Source organism: Schistocerca nitens, chromosome 6, assembly GCF_023898315.1.
Source record: "Schistocerca nitens isolate TAMUIC-IGC-003100 chromosome 6, iqSchNite1.1, whole genome shotgun sequence".
Lineage (NCBI taxonomy): Eukaryota > Metazoa > Arthropoda > Insecta > Orthoptera > Acrididae > Schistocerca > Schistocerca nitens.
This window is the reverse complement of record NC_064619.1, coordinates 421,880,246-421,900,329: the sequence shown is the minus strand read 5'-3', so window position 1 is coordinate 421,900,329 and position 20,084 is coordinate 421,880,246. Positions and strand designations below refer to the sequence as shown.

The following is a 20,084-nucleotide window of genomic DNA, read 5'->3' as shown; positions in this document are numbered from 1 at the left end:
CGACTTGAACCTAGGATCTCTCGTTCCGCAGCCGCTCACGCTAGCCACGGGACCACGGCGCTCTAGAGCTCAAATTGTCCTTGATGTTGCCTATGTTGCGCATTGACTAATCAGTTTGTATATTTTGCTTAGTTTTTCATAGTTCCACACAACTTCTTCCTGTTTTCTCGATTGATCTGGATTCAGTTTTTCAAGGCCTATCCACTGTGCCAACTTATAACTAAATCTGAGGGGGGTGCGATGGGGAGGTTCCCTTGTTAGTTGTATTTTTTATTTACACTCCTGCTAGCTTTGATTCAATGGCTGCTGATAGCATAAATAGTGTGTGCTGGAGTACATCTAATGAATCTAAATTTCCAGATTGAGATTTTCACTCTGCTGATCAGGACGTTTCAAGTTTCAATCTAAATTTGTTTATTAACAGGTGCAATTTTTGCTAAAATTCCCCTCATACTTACACTGAGGTGACAAAAGTAATGGAACAGTGAAATGCACATATACAGATGGCGATGGTTTTGCGTTCACAAGGCATAAAAGGGCAGTGCAGTGGTAGAGCTGTCATTTATACTCTGGTGATTCATGCGAAAAGTTTTTTAATGTGATTACGGTCATGCGACGGGAATTAACAAACTTCAATGTGCGGAATGGTAATTGGAGCTAGATGCATTGGACATCCCATTTCAGAAATTGTTAGGGAATTCAATATTTTGAGATCCACAGTGTCAAGAGTGTGCTAAGAACACCAAATCCAGGGATTATCCATCACCACGGACAATGCAGAGGCCGACCAGTCTTCACATAATGACCAAGAGCAGTGGCGTTGGTGTATAGTTATCAGTGCTAATGGACAAGCAATACTGCATGAAAAAACTATGGAAATTAATGTGGGATGTACAGGCAAAATCTGGCATTAACACACTATGGCAGCAGATGACCAATGTGAGTGCCTTTGCTAACAGCACGACATCGCCTGCGGCTCCTCTCCTAGGCTTGTGACTATATCGGTTGAACCTACGATGACTGGAAAACTGTGGCTTGGTAAGGTGAGTCCTGATTTCAGTTAGTATGTGTTGATGGTAGGGTTTGAGTGTGATGCAGGGCCCATGAAACCATAGACCCAGGTTGTCAACAAGGCACTGTGCATATTGGTGGTGGTTACATAATGGTGTGGGCTGAGTTAACATGGAATAGACTGGGTCCTTTGGTCCAACTGAACTGATCAGCAATGGTAGATAGTTACTTCTGGCTTCTCAGAGACCATCTGCAGCCATTAAATGGACAGCATGTTCCCCAACAACGATGGAATTTTTATGGATGACAATGCACCATGTCATTGGGGCACAATTGTTTGCGACTGGTATGAAGAACATTCTGGACAATTTGAGCAACTGATCCAGCCACCCACTAAACATTTATGAAACATAATCGAGAGGTCGGTTCGTGCACAAAATCCTGGGCTGGCAACACTTTCACAATTATGGACAGCTATCCAGGCAGCATGGGTCAATATTTTTGCAACAGACTTCCAATGACCTGCTGACTCCATTCCATGTTCAGCTGCTGCGCTATGCTGGACAAAAAGAAGTCCAACACAATATTACAAAGTATCCCATGACTTTTGTGACCTCAGTGTATTATCTAGGAATATAATTTCTTTGGCCTCACTAATTTGTTTCCTATTTGATAATGAAGAGCCTCTCAGCAGTGATATATCCACTTTGAGCCTGCAGGGATTTATCCCGGATTTCCCGGTTAAAAATACACTTTCGCCCGGGTGAAAGCACACTTTTTCCATGATAAGTGACAGTATATTTTCCTTCAGAACTGCAAAACTTATCAATCCTTTGAATGGTTATGGTTTTATACATGGACGTAGAATTTCCCGGCACTTTAGAAAACCAAACTTAAGGAAAAAAGACACATTTTGGAAATATCTTTGATGTGCAGCAACATGCACACTGCGTATTTTCGTATTACGAAACTATACATTGGAATTCCACCAAACACCGCATGTTACTTTCCGAATAATTGAAATCAAGATTGCAATGCGCTTTTGTAAGACAGTCATAACTCATGTCACATGATCTCGCCAGCCGATGACAGCGGATATTCAGAGCATAGGACACGTAATGTAGTCAGCTAAAAGCAACATCACTGTTAAGTAGCATGAACACGCAAACAGGGAAAGTTAATAGTTTAAATTAATATACACAGCTGGCCACCGTAAATGCAACACCAAGAAAGACAAGAGGTAGCACAACAAAATTTATTTTGTAGATAACATGTTGACCAAGTATCAAATGATTACGTTTACAGACGTCTGTGACATGTGGTTCCTGCCAGAATCAGTAACCAGAGTAGCCGCCATTGTTGGAGATCACCGCTGCCACACGTCTCGGCATTGAGTCAAAGAGACGTTGGACGTGTTCCTGGGGTACAGCAGCCCAAGCAGCTTCCACACGTTGCCAAAGATCATCTGGTGTGGCAGCTGGGGATGTAATCTGGGTCACTCGTTGAGCAACCATGGACCACATGTTTTCTATCGGCGAAAGATCCGGAGAGCGAGCCGGCCAGGGAAGCAATTCAATCTGGTTATTGACGAAGAACCTTTGGACAATGGGTGCCACGTGTGGTCGCGCATTATCCTGTTGAAATATGGCTGTGGCCGAGCCCTGAAGGTAAGGAAGGACAACTGGCTCCAGCACCTCGGATATGTAGCGCCGGCTATTTAAAGTACCGGCAATGCGTACTAGAGGCGTGCGAGAGTAATATCCAATACCGCCCCATACCATAATACCTGGTGCAAGACCAGTGTGGCGGTGCATAATGCAGCTGTCCAGCATCCTCTCTCCACGGTGTCTCCACACTCGAATCCGACCATCGTGGTGCTGCAGACAGAAGCGTGCCTTGTCAGTAAAGACAACGTCATTCCATTCTGCCGTCCACATCCGTCTGTCATCACACCATTGGCGACGGAGACGTCTGTGGTTCTGCGTCAATGGTAGACGAAGCAATGGACGTCTTGCGGACAGACCACTCTGCTGTAAACGGCGTCGAATGGTACGCGCAGACACTGGACGATGCGTTACAGAAGCAATGTGCTGTGCTATGGTTCGGGATGTCACTGAGCGATCCGTCACTGCCAAGCGCACAGTTTGCCTATCAGCACGTGCAGTGGTGCACCGAGGTGAATGCGATCGACCACGTCAGTCCGTCGTACCCTCCTGCATCCAACGGTCACATATCCGCATTACAGTTGTTTGGTTTCGTCCAACACGACTAGCGATTTCTCTGTATGATAATCCACAATCTCGGTAAGCCACTATCCTTCCTCTGTCGAACTCGGATACTTGATCAAACGATGTTCGCTGTTGTCTACGAGGCATAATTTTTATATAAATTTTTATATAAATTTGGAATCATCTTATTCTTCCATAATTTGTGTGATGTCCCCGTTTCTTCTGCTTCCTCATTCTAACAATCTTGTCATCACCAATTCTGTAGCTATTCCTGCCATTGTCAAAATTTGTTCGCCGATTAACTTCACTAACCCAGCCAGAATCGCCGGTTTAGTTACCCTGTGATTATTCTGCAGTTAGGCGTTGTCACATATTTGTACAAAATGTTTTCTACGTTACTTCCAAAATAGAACTTAAGCGGCTGCTAGCCGGGGACTGTACAACTGGTCCTTACTAGTGTAGCGATCTGGCCAAAAATTTTCTGTCAAAATTTGATTTTCTTGGATAAAACAAGAAGATAATATGTAATCTTTCTCACTTGTTATTCCTGTAGTCGTTCATTTCCACTCTGATAGTCTGAATATATGGATTTCACAAGTAATTGTAACATTGCTGAACATTTGCAAACCCAGTCAACCACCAAATCGGACAGTGATTGGCATTCATCTATTCGGCTTTACTCCGCACAGCTCATATAACCCTATCCCCTTTTGTCTACAGAAAGTTTATTTCTAGATGCGACAAGGATTCTCCTGACAGAGACATCACGTACACTATGCACACATTCAAAAATCAACTTATGATTCATTCAGAAATCAACTTAAAATGTGTTCAAAAATGTTCCAAAACCTCTAAGGATGCGTTTCAAAATCATATGAAAAATAGACAGACCAACGAGAGCTGGATGCTAGGCGCTTTGTGAAACAAGTTTTTTTCCCCAAAAGGATATGAATTTGGCACTCCCTTTTCCCGGTAGCATCTAGCTGCTTGCTATGACTGCTTGCACAGCCAACAGCCACATTCCTGTAGCCAGAAGCGAGAGAATCTACTGCTTACACGCGACTCATCCACGCATGCACATGAGCCCACTCGTAACTGCTAAAACGAATCTAATGTAAACAGTTGTGACCTCACGCTCATCAGAGGCAATTTGTTGTTATGAAGCATTGCATAGTCTTCCTAAAGCCTTTGACACATTTTTCTGTTGGCAGACGCTTGCATGAGCACTGTGTGTTATTGTTGTATATGGCGCCTTTCCTTTGCAATTTAAGTTATTTTTGTTTTTTTCTCTCGTTTATGTTTTATTGTTGAAGTATTATTCTGCAGTATGGGGATACAGTAATATCCTTTGGTAGAGAATCGGTTCTTACCAGTCAAAATCACAAAAATTTAACTGAAAACTAAAACAATGAAAAATTCTAGAATTCTAAAAAAATTCCTGTGTTTTTCCGGTTCTCTCCCGGGTGAAAAAATTCCTGGGTTTTTCCCGGATCTCCCCGGTCATACACACACTGGCCTGCTCTTGTCCAACACGTACTCCTATAAACTGTTCATTTTAAGAAATCACACTTCTCCAAATATTTTGAATTTTGTTTTACAAGTTCTGTTTCATTTCTGTCTTCCACTTTCATACAGTTGAAGCCATACTGTCACGGATAGTGTTCTTCAAGCTTACAATACTCCAAATAAGTACTGTCTTCAGTTTCATCGGGGTTACTCAGACTGAGTCCTTCTCCCTTATATCTTATTCCTTTTCCTACTGTCAAGTTTTATTTTTATTTGTCATCTTAATATTGCCAAATGCTAAAGTGAAAACCTGGATGCAATATCATAATCATAAAACATATTTAAGCCCCAAAAAAAATCTAAAAAAAATGTGCTTCTGGATATTTTGGATTCTTGTAACTTTTGAAGGAATGATACCTATTTTGTAAAGTAAACATAAAAACTATACAATAATAATATAAATGTTATACCTTTCGTTATTGCCATTGGCAGTTGTTCTTTGTTTGCATTGTCAAATCCTCCAAACGTTTCTGCTCTCTTTGGCAACGTTGGAGAAATATATGCCTCACTCTGATGTTCACCAACGGAGCTTACACTGCGAGAAAGGTTTGTTCCAGAAGCACAAAGTGAGTTAGCCAGTTGGTTAACTTCCTGTAACAATTAAAACGTCTTCCATACTTCCTGTCAATTGTTACATAACATTAACAAAAAACACTAAAATTATTACAGGCAGAAGGTAACCTGTCACACAGATTTATTTATAAAAGCTGTACAGAAGTCACAAAAAAATTACAGAAGTCACAAAAAAACTACAGAAGTCACAAAAAAACTACAGAAGTCACAAAAAAACTACAGAAGTCACAAAAAAACTACAGAAGTCACAAAAAAACTACAGAAGTCACAAAAAAACTACAGAAGTCACAAAAAAACTACAGAAGTCACAAAAAAACTACAGAAGTCACAAAAAAACTACAGAAGTCACAAAAAAACTACAGAAGTCACAAAAAAACTACAGAAGTCACAAAAAAACTACAGAAGTCACAAAAAAACTACAGAAGTCACAAAAAAACTACAGAAGTCACAAAAAACTACAGAAGTCACAAAAAAACTACAGAAGTCACAAAAAAACTACAGAACTCACAAAAAACTACAGAACTCACAAAAAACTACAGAACTCACAAAAAACTACAGAACTCACAAAAAACTACAGAACTCACAAAAAACTACAGAACTCACAAAAAACTACAGAACTCACAAAAAACTACAGAACTCACCTTATGTGATTTAAGCAAACCAAGAAAAATCTAAATCAGGACAAGTGGGCCGATAGGGGAGGATACAGAATTTGTTTCAGGAGAGGGCAGGAGCACACGGTCAGGAGGGTGAACATGTCCTTATAGGTTTTGTGAGACTAATTTTAAAATGAAAACTCTCCCTCTGTCTTTTCTTCCTCTCTTGAGCTGTCAGTGGTGCACAGGCGGCGGGGGGGAGGGGGGGGGATGACGACACACATTGCACCTCCCCCCCCCCACCTCACACCCCCTGTCCTCTGCGTGTATCTGTTCTTGTTACAGATATACAAAAAGGAAGAAGAGAGGGAAGGAAATTACCACTTTTTGCAATTCCCTGACATCTGATAAAATACTTTGATTCTTAAAACCCTCTCCAGAGTCTGACCTGAAAGAATATCCTGGAGAAGTTTTGATTCCCTTTAAATTAATAAATGAAGCAATATCCTTAAGCCTAGCAATAAAGATCTCCTATACTTTACAATAGCTTTTTAGTTATGCATATTATTGTCATAAAATCTAAGCAAAGCTGCCAATGGAAATTTAATAACATGAGTTGCCTTAATGGCTGTGTTCCTTTCAAACATATAGCTAACTACGAGGGAAAGTCAATTATTATCCGCAAAGTAGTTAACAATTTTTATAGTAATCAAATAGGAAACTTACAAGAACATCATTTTTCGACATACGTTGTACAAGCTTGCACAAACTTTATGAAACCCAAGTGTGTTGTGGGTGATTTCGTAGGCAGAACCGTGACTGATTTGCAGACGTTGTGTCACTATGTCCAAGCATCTGTCTAAGAGAATCATTTCATGTGAACATTCAATGGTTTCTTCATTTGTGGCAGCAAAAGGTTGTCTGCCTCCTTCATCGTGTGTAACACTTGTGCGACCATTTCGAAATTTTTTAGTTCATTCGCAGACACTCTGTTGTGGCAAAACACTGTTCCTGTACTGTACTGAAAGTCTTCAATGAATTTTGGCACCTGACACGCCTTCCGACCACAAAAAACGGATCACTGAACGTTGCTCTTCTTTGGTGCAAATAGACAGTGGAGATGCCATGATTAACAGCACAGCAGTGATAACGAAACTAACCTATTGAAAATTGCAAAGATATAACAACAAATAAAGAAAGCATGCGTCATCATCGTAAAATGACAGTACTACTAAAATAAACAAAAATATAACTAAATTGCGGATAATAATTGACTTACCCTCATAGATATCTGAAATGACGAAGGGCTGCAAGCAACATTTTTAGTGTTGTAATTGTAATGCTTCTTTTATTTTTTCAATCACTCTCATAATACATAAAATGTCTTGGACATATTCCTCCACAGGACCTCCTTCAGCAACAGTATCCTCAAGCCACAGTGCTCAAGTACACACACCAGAACCATAAGTCCAATCATGCTCTAAATTATCTATTACTCACTTCTTCTCAGTTATCAGAAAAACAATAATTGGCCAATCCATTTACACGTCAATCAAATAAGGACTCAATTAATAAAATATTCCAGGCTATTATGCCACTGTCTAAGGGATTTCACTTCAAAACCCAACGTTTCCTCCCTATCTCCGGAGGACATTTTCAAGGGGGATCGTAGCTTTGCTGAATGTCCAATTCCCACCCTGGCTCACTAATGACTAAAGCAAAATTCTGCTTCAGCACAGAGACATGAAGCCACATGTTTTGAAAACGTGATCACAATTGGCCATTGTCAACTGCCGTCATCTGCTGTTACTATCGTCCCATGGTGGGAGAATGGTACTCATCTTCTTCTTCAGTACCGGAATCCAAATTTCATTCAATTTCACGCCCTCCTCCTCCATATTAAAATCTCTATGGCCTCTCTTTATAGTCTTTCGTGGTATCTGTTTGTGTCTGCCATTACTTGAGTCCATGCAAAATCAATGTGGTTGTCCCCCGACTGTAAAGCATGTTCCGCAACAGCTGCTCTGCCAATCTCTCCTCTTCTGCGATTGCCCTAGTGCTCTTTGAGTCTTTTTTGGACAGTTCTTTTTGCAGTACCCATGTACGCCTCCCCACAGCAACACAGAATCCTATAAATTCCAGCTTTTTCCAGTGGGTGGCGAGCATCCTTGGCTGATTTCAGATGATCTTGTATCTTCCGTGTGGGCATGTAAATTACCGTGATGTTCCATTTGCTCAAGATTTTTCCTATGTGATCTGTCACGTCCTTAACAAACAACAGGAAAACTTTCGATTTCACCCGCGCTTGAGCATCACAATTATTTCTATGCGGTGGTCTTAACGCTCTTTTCACCTCAGTGAACCAATAACCATTCTTGAGCAATGCAGTGGTGAGATGTTTTAATTCCGCATCAAGCAGCTCTGGTTCACAGATTTACCTTGCTCTATCACCAACATTTCTATGACACCTCGCTTTTGTTGTGGGTGGTGGTTTGTTTGGTTGGTTGGTTGGTCTGATGATTAAAGGGACCAAACTGCATAGGTCATCGGTCCCTTGCTTCATAAACACACAGAGCACAGTGAAACCATCCATTAGTCATTCGAAGCACAAGATAAAAATTCCAGGGGAAGAAAATCCCCAAGGTCAATAATAAAGAAACATGGAAAACGGAGCACAGCAACAAAAACAACAAAGAGAAGAAAGGCAGAAAGAATGAAAACTGTACAGCAGAGGATCGTGGCTGGCTGATCACGGAAACAATAGGATGAACCAGCCACTCTGCAACACATTAAAACCTCCAGCCTAAAAGATTAGGATGGAGTCGAATTACAACACAAAACTAATTAAAAGATACAGCTCAAAAGAGGGTGATGTAATAAAATTAAATGGACCTATAAAAGCCGCTTGCGCGAATAAAACTTAAAACCCGATCTGCCATAGAGACATTGGCACCTAAAAGAGAGGTTAAATCACCCTGGAGATTAAAAGCACACCTGAGAGCGGTTAAAAGAGGACATTCCAACAACAGATGGGCCACCGTCATGGTTGCACCACAGCGACAATGAGGGGGGTCCTCTCGACGCAGCAGATGACCATGCGTCAGCCAAGAGTGACCAATGCGGAGCCTGCAGAGAGTAACAGAATCCCTGCGAGAGGCCCGCATGGAGGAACCCCACACGGTTGTGGTCTCCTCGACTCGCTGCAGCTTGTTGGGTACAGACAGAGTGCGCCATTCGTATGCCCACATTCCAAAGACCCGACGGCATAACACCGATCAGAGATCAGTTGCCGGGAGGCCGATCTTCAACGGCAGTTTGCGGGTGGCGTCTTTAGCTAACTTGTCGGCGAGTTCGTTTCCCGCTATCCCAATGTGTCCCGGGGTCCATACGAACACCACCGAACGTCCCCGCTGTTCAAGAGCATGAACGGACTCCTGGATGGCAACAACAATGGGATGGTGTGGGTAGCACTGGTCAAGAGCCTGGAGACTACTGAGAGAGTCACTGCAAATGACAAAAGTCTCTCCAGTGCTGGTACGAATACGCTCAAGGGCACGAAAAATGGCTGTTAGCTCTGCGGTGTAAACACTGAAGCCTTCCGGCATGGAGCGCTGGTCTACATAGTCCGCCTGAGCGTAAGCGTACCCCACACGGCCATCAACCATCGAGCCATCTGTATAGATAGCCTCCGAGACTCGGGATGCGTCGAGGAGAGCAAGAAATTGGCGGCGCAAGACTGCAGGAGGAACTGAATCCTTTTGCCATCGTGAAAGGTCCAGCCGAAGTTGCGGCCAACGAATACACCAAGGTGGTGTATGTGGGTGGACCTGAAAAGCAGACGGAAGAGGCAAAGACTCGAGTTCACTAAGGAGTGACCTAACACGAATCTCAATTGTATGGACTGACCGCGGCCGCCGGTGTTGGATATGGACTGCTGCATTAGCGAAAAGGAGATGGTAGTTAGGGTGACGGGGCGAACAACGGACGTGAGCAGCATAGAGGGCTAACAGTTGTTGACGCCGAACGCGAAGCGGAGGAACGCCAGCCTCAGCAAGTAGGCTATGAACAGGACTGGTGCGGAATGCTCCTGTCGCCTGTCGAACCCCACAGTGGTGAACAGGGTCCAGCAGTTGCAACGCTGAGGGCAACGCTGAGCCATACGCCACACTCCCATAATCCAGTCGGGACAGCACAAGCGCTTTGTAGACCTGCAGCAGCGTGTTACGATCTGCACCCCAAGTTGTGTTGCTCAGGCAGCGGAGGGCATTCAGATGCTGCCAGCACTGACGCTTGAGCTGACAAATATGTGGAAGCCAAGTAAGCCGGGCATCGAACAGCAATCCCAGAAAACAGTAAGTGTCAACAGCCCTGAGCATGGCATCCTGAAGATAGAGCTCAGGGTAGGGATGGGCAGTTTGACGCCGACAAAAGTGCATAACACAAGTCTTCGCAGGAGAAAATTGACTACCCATGGGCTAGGGCCCATGCCTGCGCCTTGCGTAGGGAGCTTTGCGTATGGCTCCCTGCAAGCGACGTTCTGCAACACCAATGGTGGAGCAGCTGAAAAAGATGCAGAAATCGTCAGCATATAACGTGGGTGAGACAGACGACCCTACTGCTGCTGCAAGGCCATTAATGGCCACAAGGAAAAGGGGCATGCTCAATACAGAGCCCTGTGGAACGCCGTTCTCCTGGATATGAAGTGAACTATGGGATGTGCCAATTAAAACGCGGAATGTCCAAACAGATAAAAAATTCTGAATAAAAATGGGGAGAGAGCCCCGGAGACACCACCCATGCAATGTGGCAAGAATATGGTGCCGCCACGTCGTGTCATATGCTCTGGAGAGATCGAAAAAGACGGAGAAGAGGTGTTGGCACCTAGAAAAAGCAGTGCGGATTGCAGACTCAAGGAAGACCAAAGTATCGGCGGTGGAATGGACCTGACGGAAGCCGCTCTGGCACGGAGCCAGAAGACCCCGAGACTCGAGCAGCCAACACAGCTGTCGACTCACCATACGTTCCAGTAGCTTACACAGAGTGTTTGTGAAGCTGATGGGCCGATAGCTATCCACATTAAGTGGGTCCTTACCAGGCTTCAGCACTGGAACGATCGTACTCTCTCGTCACTGCGACGGAAAGACACCATCGCTCCACAGGCGGTTGAAGATGGCAAGAACACACCGCTGACAGTCCGGGGACAGGTGTTTGAGCATCTGATTGTGGATGTCATCTGGCCCAGAGGCTGTATCGGGGCACTGTGCCAGGGCGCTTTGGAGTTCCCACAAACTAAATGGGGTGTTATACATCTCAGGGTGACAAGAAGCAAAAGAAAGCCGTTTGAATTCCTCCCGGCATTTTAGCGCGCGAAACGCGGGCGGGTAATTCCCCGACGCAGAGGCCCAAACATAGTGCTGTGCGAAATGCTCGACGATTGCAATCGGCATCGGTGGATAGCGCCCCGTTGATGGTAAGCCCTGGGACACCTGTAGAGCGCTGCAATCCAAAGATGCGCCGAATCTTCATCCACACCTGGGAGGGTGAAGTACGGGAACCAATGGTGGAAAAGTACCTCTCCCAGCACTCCTGTTTCCGCCTCTTGATGAGCCGCCGTGCCTGAGCACGGAGACATTTGAAGAAAATGAGGTTCTCCAAAGACGGGTGCCGCTTATGTTGCTGAAGAGCCCGCCAACGTTCTTTAATGGCTTCAGCGACCTCCGGAGACCACCAAGGCACTGACTTTCGCCGGGGGCACCCTAACGAACGAGGAATGGTACGTTCCGCAGCGGAAACAATCGCTGCAGTCAGTGTCTCAACCGCCACATCGATGGTACCGTGGGGGAGAGATTCAACAGTGGCAGCAGAGTAGAACGTTTCCCAGTTTGCCTTGCTAAATGCCCATCTAGGCAGGCGTTCATGGGATCGACGCTGGGGTAGTGAAAGGAATATGGGAAAATGGTCACTACCACACAAGTCGTCATGGACTCTCCAGTGGACCGACGGTACAAGCCCTGGGCAGCACAACGACAGATCTATGGCCGAGAACGTGCCATGCGCGACACTGAAATGTGTGGTAGCGCCAGTGTTTAAGAGGCAGAAGTCGATTTGGGAGATGAGATTCTCGACATCTCTGCCTCGGCCAGTAATCTTCGATCCACCCCACAGGGGATTGTGGGCGTTAAAATCCCCAAGGAGAAGAAAAGGCGTGGGAAGTTGGGTGACAAGTGCAGCCAATTCGGTCAGGGAGACTGTACCACCTGGAGGGAGATAGACACTACAGACGGTTATGGCCTGGGTAGTCCTGACGCAGACAGCCACAGCTTCCAATGATGTTTGAAGGGGCACAGGAGCACTATATACAGAGGTAAGGACATACACGCAGGCTCCACCTGACACACTATGGTATGTGCTACGGTTGCAGTAATAACCCCTGTATCCATGGAGGACAGGGGTCCGCATTGCCGGGAACCAGGTTTCCTGGAGGGCAATGCATGAAGCAGGTGTCATGCTTAGAAGCTGACGTAGCTCAGGTAGATGGCTAAAATAACCGCCACAATTCCACTGGAGGATTGTACAAAGCGTGTCCTGTAGGGGCATTCAGGCACTGAAAAGGCAAATTATTTCGCAGGGTCACATGCTGCCACCGACTGAGTGACGGACGTCGCTACGGCCATCGTTTCTGAGGAGACGGCGAGATCCAGGTCATCATCCTTGGAGAGCTTCCTCTTCTCTCTCTTGTCTTTGGGAGGAGGGTTGGCATGCTGGGAGGGCTTTCCAGACGCATTATCAGGAACAGAGGAAGAGCGTGAAGTCCTTCGACCAGCAGCTGGTGGCTTCTTCAGCCACTGGCTAATGTCTTGTGAGACACTGGGGAAGTCCTTGGAAGGGACTCCCCCAAGGGATCCCTTCCGAACAAGTGAGGCCGGAGGAGGCTGTTGCATCTCCGGCTGAGCAGCCGGAGAGAGCTGTCGCTTCCCCGGCTGAGGAGCCGGAGAGGGCTGTCGCCGCTCCGGTTGAGAGGTGGGGACTGACGTCCCCGGTTGCTTGGGGCGCACTGCTCCCAAACTGGGTGTTTTGGGAGTAGTGGAAGAGAGAGTGGCCTGTCCCAGCGGTGGGGCAGACGTTACTTGATTTCTCTGTGGGCCAGCGGAGAAGGGAGTCTTTGCAGGAGCTGGTGGCGGTAATGTGACGGTAGCATAACTCCTCAACATAGGTGTGGGGTTGAGTCGTTCTAGCTTCTTCTTTGCCTCTTGGTAAGTTAAACGGTCCAAGGTCTTAATTTCTTGTATCTTCCGCTCTCGTTGATAGACTGCACAGTCTGGTGAGCAGGGAGAATGATGCTCCCCACAGTTAACGCAGGTGGGAGGCGGAGCACATGGAGCATTAGGATGCGGAGGTCGTCCACAATCACGACACGTGGGGCTGGCAGTGCACCTGGAGGACATGTGTCCGAATTTCCAGCACTGGAAGCATCGCATAGGGGGCGGGACATAGGGCTTGACATCGCACCGGTAGATCATGACCTTGACTTTCTCAGGCAAGCAGTCGCCCTCAAGGGCCAGGATGAAGGCACCGGTAGCGACCCTATTATCCTTCGGCCCCCTAAAGACACGACGGACAAAGTGTACACCTCGTCGTGCCAGGTTCTCACGTAGCTCGTCATCAGACTGTAGCAGAAGATCTTTATGAAAAATAATCCCCTGGACCAAATTTAAGGACTTATGGGGAGTGACAGTAACGGGGATGTCACCGAGCTTCTCACAGGCGAGTAATGCCTGGGACTGTGCAGAGGAAGCTGCTTGTATCAGAATGGCCCCGCTCCTCATTTTGGAAAGAGACGCCACTTCCCCAAACTTATCTTCGAGATTGAGCACTAAGAAAAGAGGCTTAGTCCCCAAAAACGAATCCCCATCAGTTCTGCTGCATACAAGGTATCGCGGCGAATACGGCTCCTGCCTGTCTGCAGCCCTAAGTTCCTCCCATGGTGTGGCTAGGGAAGGGAACGATTTCGGGTTATATGTCACAGCGTTAAATTCCACCTTACCACGTTAGAGACATTGGCGGTTGGGCGACCACCAGATTAAGATTTCACCCGCTTCATTGCGGGGCATCTGCCCCGATGCCACCCACTCCGACGAGGGGCTCTCCCCACGGGCGCCACCCAGCCACAGCAAAGGCCACCTGGCAGGATGGCCGTTGCTGGGAGTCCCGATGCCCCAGAGAGACGGGCATCTACTCCTTGGCTTACGTGGGGAGGTGTCAGCTCAGGCATCGGCAGTACGATCCCTGTGTTGTCAGGGGGCTACAACCTAGAGGGTACATGACGACCCCACCACAACGGGCTGGCTACTGTGCTGGATTTTGGGTGCCATGGGTAGTCCATAGTGATCGTGGGTGCAGATGGTGACGCACTAAGGGCGTAACTTACACAATACATCAGGTGTGTATGCCCAAAATGAGGGACGGAGGGTGCAGTGATGACGCCAAGATGATAAAGAGAGCCAAGGTCTTAGGGCACAGAGGACTCATGGTGCACCACGTAAGGTGTCCTTCCCCAAAAGGCTCGTACTTCTGTTGAATTTGGAAAAATGGAGGTCAAACCCCAATGGGGACCATCACATTAAAGGCTGAAACAGTTGAGACTCCTTTTAGTCGCCTTGTAGGTGGTGGTTTGAATCCCGGTGTAGGTAAAAGTTTGTGTGTAGGGTTTTCGGTAAACTGTGTGGCCCCAGCTACAATCTTCTTCTTGAAAGCAAATACGTTAAGAAAATTTAATCTTCCGCCTGCCTCATCCTCCTTCGTAAATTGAATCTTCAGATTCATCCCATTCAGATGTTTGTGAAAACTATCCCATTCCTCCCCACCATGCCGCCACAAAACAAACGTATCATCTACGTAATGGAACCAAATATTCGGTTTCTTGTTTGCAGTTTCCAATGCCTGCTCCTCGAATTTTTTCATAAAGAAGTTCGCTATAACTGGGTTTAAGGGGCTCCTCATAGCAACACCATCCATCTGTTTCCGCCCCCAGTAGCTGAGTGGTCAGTGCGACAGAATGACAATCTTACGGGCCCGGGTTTGATTCCCGGCTGGGTCGGAGATTTTCTCCACTCAGGGACTGGGTGTTGTGTTGTCCTAATCATGATCATTTCATCCCCATCGACGCGCAAGTTGCCGAAGTGGCGTCAAATCGAAAGACTTGCACCCGGCAATCGGTCTACCCGACAGGAGGCCCTAGTCACACGACATTTATTTTTATCCGTCTGTTCATAGAAGTCTTCATTACATTTAAAATATGTGGTTGTGATGCAATATTTAAACAGTTCTGCAACATCGAGGGGAAAAATCCGATTCAGCTGTTCCAATACTTCACTGAATGGAACCATAGTGAATAGCAACACCACATCAAAATTAACTAATACGTCCTCCCGCTATACCATTATGCCATTTAATTTACTGATAAAACGTGTCGAATTTTTGATATATGAATCCAATCGGACCACATATGGTCATAATAATGTTGCCAACTGCTGGAAAATGCTGGAAATTATAGGATTCCGTGTCATCGTGGGGAGGTGTGTGTGGGTACTACAAAAAAAAAAACTCTAAGAGCACAAGACAAGAGGGGAGACTGACAGAGCAGCTGTTGTGGAACATGATTTACAACACGGGACCACCACACTCATTTTGACTGGACTCAACTAATGGCAGCCACAAACAGATACCACGAAAGGCTGATGTCAATGCCCAACCAACCGTCATATTTCTCCTTCTTTGACGACTCTCTCGACCGCCAATACGGGCTGTAAGTCTCTGCCCTGTTACCTCGTGGAGTTCGCTTTCATTGCCTGCTTCAGCAACTTGATTTTACCCTCCCTACGACTTTTTGAGTGGGTGAGAGCCTGACGCCACCTTGGCTCCAGGCTCAGGTTCACGTTCACCTTGAGCTCAGCTCGCTCCCAAAGGAGAGGACCGCGGATTTGATATACCGCTCGGGGCTTGTCGAACTTCGTTCAAGGCTCACTAATAACGTCTTTATTTACACAGATGGCTCCTAGACTACTGCTGGTGTTGGATGTGCCTTTGTCATTGGAGATGATACCTTTCTCAACACCGGACCGGCTCCTTGACCAGTGTTCAAGCTTTACAGCTGAGCTTTTTGCTCTCTATCAGGCTGTTCAGTATATCTGCCACAATTGTCATTCTCCCTATGCCATCTGCTCTGATTCTTTGAGCACCATTCAGAGTCTCAGTGACCCATATTCGGACCACCCTTTCGTGCAACGAATTCAACGGTCCCTTCAGTCGCTAGTTGCTACCGGCACTTGTGTCCATTTTTTGTTGATTCCCAGCCACGTAGGTGTGCCTCGGAATGAAGCTGCTGATGCTGTGGCCAAGGCTGCTGTCCTCCTGCCTCAGACACAGCTTCCTTTTGTTTCCCATCAACTGATGTAAGTGGGGTTCTTTGTCGGCGCGTTTCATCATTGTGGCATGAGGCTTGGTCCTCTCTCCATGAAAATAAGCTTAGGGACATCAAACCGATCCCGACGGCTTGGACGCCCCTCCCAGCAAGAGGAGGTCATTTTGGCCAGGTTGTGGATTGGGCTTTGCCGATTTAGCCACCGCTACCTGTTGTCCAGTGACCCCGCCCCGCAGTGGCCCTGTGGTCATCCATTGATGGTGCACCATGTTTTATTGTCCCGTCCCCATTTTATTCACTCTTGTGTTGTCCTGTGTCTGCCGTCTACCTTACAGGAACTTTTAGCTGATGACGCTCGAGCAGCTGTTCGTGTCCTTCGTTTTATTACACTGATGGACTTATCCAAAATGATCTAACTCTTTTCTTTTGTTTATCTCCGTCTTTGTAAGTACTTTCTGACGTTGCCCCCTTTTTACTATATTAGTGCACTAACATTTGTGACTGGGCACTAATGACCTTAGTAGTTGAGTACCTTAAAATAAAAAAAAAAATAATAATATATATATATATATATATATATCTAAAAAGAAAGATGATGAGACTTACCAAACAAAAGCGCTGGCAGGTCGATAGACACACAAACAAACACAAATATACACACAAAATTCAAGCTTTCGCAACAAACTGTTGCCTCATCAGGAAAGAGGGAAGGAGAGGGAAAGACGAAAGGATGTAGGTTTTAAGGAAGAGGGTAAGGAGTCATTCCAATCCCGGGAGCGGAAAGACTTACCTTAGGGGGAAAAAAGGACAGGTATACACTCGCACACACACACATATCCATCCACACATACAGACACTAAATATGTCTGCTTGTGTCTGTATGTGTGGATGGATATGTGTGTGTGTGCGAGTGTATACCTGTCCTTTTTTCCCCCTAAGGTAAGTCTTTCCGCTCCCGGGATTGGAATGACTCCTTACCCTCTCCCTTAAAACCTACATCCTTTCGTCTTTCCCTCTCCTTCCCTCTTTCCTGATGAGGCAACAGTTTGTTGCGAAAGCTTGAATTTTGTGTGTATATTTGTGTTTGTTTGTGTGTCTATCGACCTGCCAGCGCTTTTGTTTGGTAAGTCTCATCATCTTTCTTTTTAGATATATTTTTTCCACGTGGAATGTTTCCCTCACCGAGAGGCCATAGAGATTGTGAAACACTCCAGGAATTTTAATTGAAAGGAGGAGGGCATGAAATTGAATGAAATTTGGATTTCGGTACTGAAGAAGATGTGTACCAGTCTTCCATCATGGGATGATAGTAACAGTGGAAGCCAGAAGTCAACAACAGCCAGTAGTGCTCATGTATTCAAAACAAGTGATGATAACACCACTGCGCAGAAGTGTAATTTTTTGTAGTCAGTAGCGAGCCATGCTGTGAATCGTATATTCAACAAAGCTACGATCCCCATTGAAAATGTACTCTGCAGATTGGGATGAAATGTTGAGTTTCGAAGTGAAATCTGTTGGACCACGGCGTAATAGCCCAGAATATTTTATTAATTGCAACAGTTCCGGCCGTGAAAGTTTACACTGTACAAATACAGGACTGGTTCCAATGTTCTGCCTCGGATACGCTATCTGCAAACCCTGAAAATGATGTCATATCTGAACATGCGATTCAGCTATATGCAGGTGGAAGGGGTACATACATTCTTTCCTGGAGAAGATTTGGCAGTAGCTTTAAAATGCCTTTGGGAATGGTGACCTCATTGTAATAATAGCCTATAAAAGGTTATGTTTCATTCTCTGCAAAACTAGAGGAGAACCATATGAGTCCTGGCACACAACTGGCTAAATAAGGGGCACTGGGAAACATACGACAGGGAAGGAAGGTAGGCAGGAAGGAAGGAAGGACGTAAGTAACAAATCTGCTCCTGGAAGACCTGTTAGAACAATTCCTCGCAATATTTTATGATAATGGAAATTTCAAGATGGACATATTGCAACAAAACACTTACACCCTAGCCTAATTTAACAGATTCTGATCTGCACAACAGTCTGCATTCCTTTATGATGTTGTCTGTTTCTTTCGAGAGATCCTAGGATAACCTCTGCATATTTAAAATAAATGCATGTTTATGATCATTTTTGTATGGCAGGAGCTCCATAACACCACAATGGGCAACATGAAACCAGATGATGAAATATTAATAGTATTAAGTTTTTGAGAACAGGAAGAAAATCTGCTATAAGAAGCTATCACATCAACAATTATTTTGTTGTAACTGAGGAAAGAGTGAATAATCTGTGTATATTAGATAAAATAAAGTGACTTCCGCTGAGATCAGCTCTGTAAACATATCACACTTTCTTCTGGTGGGAATTAATATGTTTCGTCCATAATTTGACGTGAGGTTCGAACCCTGTCCACTTATTCTCAGTAATCAGTAATGAAAATTCCTGGTGCAATGTAAATAAATTAACGAGTGAAGATAATGACTAATTGAATAGTAGAGGCACCAAATCACTGAAATACGTGCAAATGAGCCAGAGATCTTTTCTATCTTTACATACACATCTGTACAGGTATATTGTCCTGGCTGACTACACTGCACTGGCACTACAGCTTGAATGGGGGTGAGGAGGTTGTGTCGGGTTGGATTGGGCAAAGAGGGAGAGGAGTCTGGGAACAGGAGGGAGGGTCAGGGAAAGGTGAATCACTGCTGGCAGGGAGATGCACCAGATACTCAGGATAGGAATGTAGCACAGTATCGGTTAGCTGTTTCTGGCATCTAGCAAGGGGAATTGTCTGTGTATGGCGAGGGGGAGATAGAAGAAAGAAAGGGAAGACTGCAAGGAGAGTGGTGTGTGTACAGATTGTGTGAAGTGAGGAGGCTGAGGCAGGGGTGGAGGTAAGTGTGGGGCAGGGAGTAGTGTGGACTGAGGCAACTAATGGCATCCACAGGCAAATTTCAAATACTTTCTCCAGTTTAAATGCTGACAATCCATTGTTGTAAGCTCACTTTACCGCCATTAGCTTCAGTAGTTTCAACATTTTCTGTGGCAGGGATATTAGACATTGGGGTTTAAAAAAATGTGAAAACATGTATTGGTGCTCTGGGAATGAAACCCTGAACCTTCCACTGTGAAGCTTGGTGATGTGCCATGAGCAGAACTCTACCTCCAAATGATGAAAAACTTCATACATATTTCTGCATTAAAAACAGATATATTTAAATAATTTATTGATTACACACAAATATAGCTTTAATAAATCAGATCAGAGAAATCAATAAAACAGCCATGCTTAATAAATACAGCACACTACGTAACTACTTATAAGAAACATGAACTGGAAAGGAAGAAGACAGACAAATCAGTGCAAAAAAGGTCAAGAAGGATGAATTCTCATTTAAGTTCCACACAAGCTAAACACAATAACAACAGTTGTTAAAAATCAGCCAACAGTGATAAAGAATCACGTTTAACTATAGAAGTTGTTACAACAATATTACATACAAACATCCAGTAATCAGTGAAGTCAATCTGCACTATAATAAAAGCCTTTATACAGGCTGATTATATTTAAAGTTAAACATTCAAAATGCTGTAGAAATAACACCACTGGTCAGAATGACATCTAATTGCAACGGAATATTATCAGAGAAGGAGGGAAAATGTATGGCAGAAGAAAAGAAA

At 45.1% G+C, this 20,084-nt stretch overlaps 1 protein-coding gene across 1 annotated transcript in view; it reads right to left on the bottom strand.

The window, feature by feature from the left end:
* The window catches only part of LOC126262284 (rho guanine nucleotide exchange factor 18), a 628,397-nt gene that overhangs the window by 61,288 nt on the left and 547,025 nt on the right, over positions 1-20,084 (bottom strand). The window contains exon 24 of the mRNA XM_049958802.1: positions 5,216-5,396. Within this exon, the coding sequence (XP_049814759.1) occupies positions 5,216-5,396 (181 nt within the window). The remainder of the gene's footprint in view (positions 1-5,215; positions 5,397-20,084) is intronic.